General features: G+C 46.0%; 1 protein-coding gene across 1 annotated transcript in view; it reads right to left on the reverse strand.

Moving 5' to 3' along the window:
* LOC124709004 (O-acyltransferase like protein-like) overlaps positions 1-2,927 on the reverse strand; it is a 192,130-nt gene extending 189,203 nt beyond the window's left edge. Inside the window, exon 1 of the mRNA XM_047240637.1 lies at positions 2,845-2,927. Coding sequence (XP_047096593.1) covers positions 2,845-2,927 — 83 coding nt within the window. The remainder of the gene's footprint in view (positions 1-2,844) is intronic.
* Positions 2,928-6,000: the final 3,073 nt, after the last annotated feature.

Consider the following 6,000-nt stretch of genomic DNA (forward strand, 5'->3'; position numbering starts at 1 on the left):
CGTTGTCAAACAGTAAGAGATTTGCATTAGTGGTAAAACATAATTTTCCTGTCGGAGCAAGAAAAGAATAATATGCTCCCGTTTTAAAAGACTGTCTGAGAAGTGGTGTACCAGCTGCCTCATTTTACCTTCCTCAGCACCTTTAAAAATTTTCCCAAAATTTTTGGCATGCGAACATATTCGCGCTCTTTTTAACGTGCAACTCACACCTCACTCCCACTAACTCGCTCACACCCACTAGTCCATCGCTGTAAGTCGCTCATACCCATCCACTTCTACTTGCCCATTCCCTTTCAGTCATTCAGCCCAACTCATTACCTCTTTGTGTCTGGCATTGTCTCCTGTCTCACAGCCACAGTCCTCTTCGTCCTGTCCTACTACTACTGTCTCCTCTCACTGCCACTGTCTCCCACTTGCTCTCTCACGTACTCCTACTATCTCATTCATTCCTTCCCAATACTGTTCTCTCTTCTCCCTGTCATTAGCCCTCTCTTCCTCGTTTCACTGATTCCATCTTCCACTATCACTGGATCTCACACAAGGAAGTATTCAAAAAAACACGCACACGACTATAATGGAACTCGAGACACTCGAACAATCCTTTCATCCTTACTCTGGGAAACTACGATCACAACCATAGGTGGAAGCATAAGCGGCCAAAGACACTACTAGCTAGGGTTTAACCACCTACGGTAAGCTAACATACACCAGCAAACGACAAACGTCGGCAAGCCCCTGCATATTAGCAACGTTGACTGGAAATATCAGCTGCTATTAAAGCCGACCAACAGACTATTGCAGGGAAACAGACGAGCTCGCCCACTGATGCACAAACAAATCGCCCACATCACCCTACACTGTGCATCTCATATATGACCTATCGCACACAAAACGATGATAAACCTAATTGTTGCAGGTTGCTAACGTTGACCGAGAGATCAATACCGTCACCCAGCGGCAGCTGCCGGGCAACAGCACCGTACAACGTCAAAGGTATCGACGTGCATGATACCCGCTACTAACAAAGCCTACCCTTACATCACCTATCGCAGGCAGCAAGACATCCGCTACTGCTCTTACCACCCGACTTAACTATCGCAGAGGTTTTTTTCCCTTGACTCTTGCCTTGACGCTCCCACCCCCCCCCCCCTCCCCTCTTCCCATCAAACCGCTACCCTTCTTTAGACTTTCGACCCAATCTATCTCCAGATGAGCGCGTATTAATGGTTAACCTTAACCAGACGTACGCAAACATCGCAGTACCCACATCCTGCGACACCTCACTTAAGTGAAAACTAACCCTTATGCAGAGATGGCAGTCAACGTTTTGAGTTGGCCATCATGCTGGTGTGGGCGTGGAGGCTCCACCTCTTTTTTTTAAAAGAAAAGTCATCCAATTTCATCTTTCCTTCTCTTTATTCCTCTTCCACTGGCACTGTCTCCTTCACTCTTCTCCTAGCACTGTTATGTCGTTGCCAAGTCGGCCGGAATGGCCGAGCGGTTCTAGGCGCTACAGTCTGGAACCGCGCGACCGCTACGGTCGCAGGTTCGAATCCTGCCTCGGGCATGGATGTGTGTGATGTCCTTAGGTTAGTTAGGTTTAAGTAGTTCTGAGTTCTAGGAGACTGGTGACCTCAGAAGTTAAGGCCCATAGAGCCATTTGAACCATTTTTTGTCATTGTCATTGTGTCCCTCTGTTTCTCTGACCCTGCCATTGTCTCCTACGCTCTTTCTATACTACAACCAGTGTCTACTACCTTCCAGTATTTATTATTTTTCGGTCCTTTCCCAATGCAACTGTCGCCATTTCCCGTAGCATAAAAACAGCGAATATGTTCGCATGCCAAAAATTTTGGGAAAATTTTTATGTGTGCTGAGGAAAGTAGAGTGAGACCGCTGCTACCCCACTTTTCAGTCAGAGTCTTTGTGCTTCGATAGAAGTATTTCTCCGCTCGTTCCCTTTTTTCCTGCTTCTGCAGACCATGTGACTCATATGAAAAGAACCCTATGGGTCAGTAAAATTTTGATAGTTTACTTATAAGAAATTGAAATAAAGCATAACTAATATATACATCAGATCCGATTTTACGCGCACAAAAAGTTTGCATGTGCTTCAGCACTACAAAGTGGGGTGTCACATGTAATGCGAAAGAACCAACCGATTTGCTCCATTTACCTAAGCTGGAGGAAGTGTGTAATATTCAGACTTGGACCTTGTGCTGTAGGATAATTACAGCAAGACGATCGTTCTATTGGGTATACAAATGGTCCCTAGCCCAAGGGCTGTCCAAAACACTTGATGCTACCTTTCCATTGCCAATAACAGCCGAAGTATGAACACCGGAAGAAAAAACCATTGTTACGCGACGCGTTTTGGAACGTATTAGGAAGCGCATGTTGTCGCATGTGTGCCGATACATGGGAGCAATGCCAAAGAATTTTGAACAACTTGGTTATATGTGGGTTAAGCTTGCTGAACCCGAGGGAACCTGCGCTAGTGGGCATATCTGACCAATCAAGATCTACAGCCACGTGCGTTCTCCATTTCGACTTGGTAATCACTGTGCGGATATTAACGAAGAGAGTTGATTCCCGGTGGACGCTAAATTCAGGTACAAGCTTTGCAGTCGGTGCATAATTTCGCTCCCACAATTGGAGAGTCCGTCCATTTTTAAGGGTAAGCTTTTCGTCGCTTAAATACCACCTGGCGGTGGAGAACGCTGGCTGATAGATAAAAGCAAGGATAAACGAAGGCAGTCAACAGTGACACGTTAGTACTAAAAGAGGCGAATACCATGCCTGCTATGTAACTGATACCGACCCACACGCACAATACCGTGTTACTTGCATGTCATACAAGTACAGAAATTTACATTACCACTGTCCGACGAAGGTGCTGGGCGTTGTTGACATATAAACGGCGCCATCGCTATGAGGAAACGGAGAGGGGGTTGGAGGAGTCACTGCATGTGTTTAAACCTAGTTTACACGACGACACTAGGTTTCAGGCAACTGCGTAACCGGCCACTGCGCATGCGCGCCATGTATTTGCGCAACTCGTTGGTGAAACTGAACTTTCGGGGTGCTCCAACTTTGGTGACACTAGTTGTATGAGTTTTGAGGTTATGTGTGTGTGTAGAGTGTAGCCAAACTGAAATATGAAGTGGGGAACTGAGAATAATGTTCGCTTTTTGGATGTCAATGCTTTGCATAGGTGTTTGTGGGATTTCAGTGATGCCGATTACAAAAATAAGCAACATATTGCTGCCACTGAGACCGTCATATGCGATCATAACCTAAGATGCTTTGACAATATCTGAGCTGCAGGGCAAAATTTATTGAGTTAGCAGCACATATACAACTGAACTAAGAAAAATACAACCATGTGTAATTCTAACTGTGGCAATGCCCTCGTCTACAAGACTGCCAAGTTGGCAAACTCTTTGTTAAGGAATATTGTTGACAGGAGGGAAGGCTATACAAATTCAAGAAGCTGCATTCTTTATTCAGTATTATCTATTTAAAACGTCTAACTAGAATTTTGAAATATTGCCGCTGTACAGATCTATCTTCAAGAGAGTAGTATGCAGACCATTCTCTTCTTAATGCGGCCTGCTTCGAATAATTATTGCTATTAATGTTAATAATTATTACTGTTAATGTTAATAACAATTGGTGTTAATGAAATAGTGTCATCACCATCTAAAACCGAATCTTATAGCATGCCTAGTGTTCTCGACTGTAATGCATGTAATAAGATACGTAATGTCAGTTCTGGCGATAGTGCTTCATGCATTACAGTACCTTTATTCCATATCGCATAATTAACTCTATTTAGAAGAAACTTTAACAGTTCTGGTTACATTCTAAGATAATTAAAAGAACTTCTTGGATCTTCCGTTATAAATGATTTCAGCAAGGATGCTGAGCAACCGAGCTGACGTCTTTTCTTCATCCAGTCACGAATCGAAACACGTTTCTTATTTTTTTCTTATGCAGCGATTCCACGCAACAAGCTTTAACTCCATCACAACTCGTGCGACGTGCAGCTGCAAAAATTTTCATTTCAGACACGACTCAGGGACTCACAAAACGTTGAAACTGAAGTGTATACTGGTGTCTCCTTGTCTACAATCATATACGAAACCACTTGCTAGCAACTCATGCCTCGCAACGAGTGGCGCGACCCAATGTCGTCGTGTAAACTAGACTTTAGGGCCTCTTCACATGGGAGATGTGCATCCATATGTAGTGAACTGAAGCGATTTGCTTTACACTGAACTTAATGCGTCGTTTCAAAAAAGACGCACAACTTCGCCTCTGGCTCAATGTAGCCGTCGTCTAGCTTGTCGAGCGATGATGTTTGCCATTGATGTTTGGTTTTGGGGCGCTCAACTGCTCTGTCATCAGCGCACGTACAAAGCCCCAATTTTTACACAATCTAATTTTTTGCACAATCAAATCTAGCTACAGTCACGAATGATGATGATGAAATTATGATGAAAACACAAACCCCCAGTCCCCGGGCAGAGAAAATCCCCAAGCCTACCGGGAATCGAACCCAGGACCCCGTGAACCAGAGGCAGCAACGCTAGCCATTAGACCACGAGCTGCGGACTTGTCGAGCGAGCTACTAGAGACACGGAAACATACCGACCACTTTCATCTCGACAATCGAGTACTTCTATCTCTATTTGCTATCACTGTCACCAGTTGAACGGACGATCTCCAATAGAACAACTACTGAGAGAGCCGTGTGCGTGCGAGAGACAGAACGGGTGTACGAAAACATTTGCCACGCTTCGTCAACCTTGGTTCAAATGGTTCAAATGGCTCTGAGCACTATGGGACTTAACAGCTATGGTCATCAGTCCCCTAGAACGTAGAACTACTTAAACCTAACTAACCTAAGGACATCACACAACACCCAGTCATCACGAGGCAGAGAAAATCCCTGACCCCGCCGGGAATCGAACCCGGGCGCGGGAAGCGAGAACGCTACCGCACGACCACGAGCTGCGGACGTCAACCTTGGAAGGAAGGAAGATTGGATTTGATGTCTCGTCCACATTGATGTCGTTAGAGACGGAGCACAAGCTCGCACTGTGTCAAGGCTGAGGAAGGAAATCGGCCGTGCTCTTTCAAATGAATCATCTCGGAATTTGCCTGGGCGGTTTTAGGGAAATCACGGAAAACCTAAATCTGTATGGCCGGACGCGGGTTTTAACCGTCGTTCTCCCGAATGAGTGTCCAGTGTGATACCCACAGCGCCACGACCGACAGCTGCGGCGTTTGCATATAGTTGTCAGCGCTAATAAGAAGCAACACTGCGCAGAAATCAGTGTAGGACCTACGACGTACGTATCCGTCAGGACAGTGTGGCGAAATTTGGCGTTACTGGGCTATGGCAGCAGCCGACGCGAGTGCCTTTACTGACAGTACGACAGAGCTTGCGGCGCCTCTCCTGGGCCCATGACTTTATCAGTTGGACCCTAGATGACTGGAAACCGTGTCCTGATCGGATGAGTGCCGATTTCGGTTAGCAAGAGCTGACGACGGTGGGGTTCGAGTGGGGTGCAGACCTCACGAAACCATGGACTCAAGGTATCAACAAGGCACTGTGCAAGCTGGTGGTGGCTCCATAATGGTACAGGCTGTGTGAGCTGGGACCTCTGGTCCTACTGAACCGATCACTGACTGAAAATAGTTAAGTTCGCGTACTTGGTGACCATTTGCAGCCATTCATGGACTTCATTGTACCAATGGCTCCAAGCACTATGGGACATAACATCTGAGGTCATCAGTCCCCTAGACTTAGAACTACTTACACCTAACTAACCTAAGGACATCATACACATCCTTGCCCGAGGCAGAACTCGAACCTGCGACCGTAATAGCTGGACTGAAGCGCCCAGAACTGCTCTGCCACAGCGGCTGGCCATTGTACCGAACGACGATGGAATTTTTATGGATGACAAAGCGCAATGTCACTGGGTCACA

The sequence above is a fragment of the Schistocerca piceifrons genome, chromosome 7, assembly GCF_021461385.2.
Source record: "Schistocerca piceifrons isolate TAMUIC-IGC-003096 chromosome 7, iqSchPice1.1, whole genome shotgun sequence".
In the NCBI taxonomy this organism is placed as follows: Eukaryota; Metazoa; Arthropoda; class Insecta; order Orthoptera; family Acrididae; genus Schistocerca; species Schistocerca piceifrons.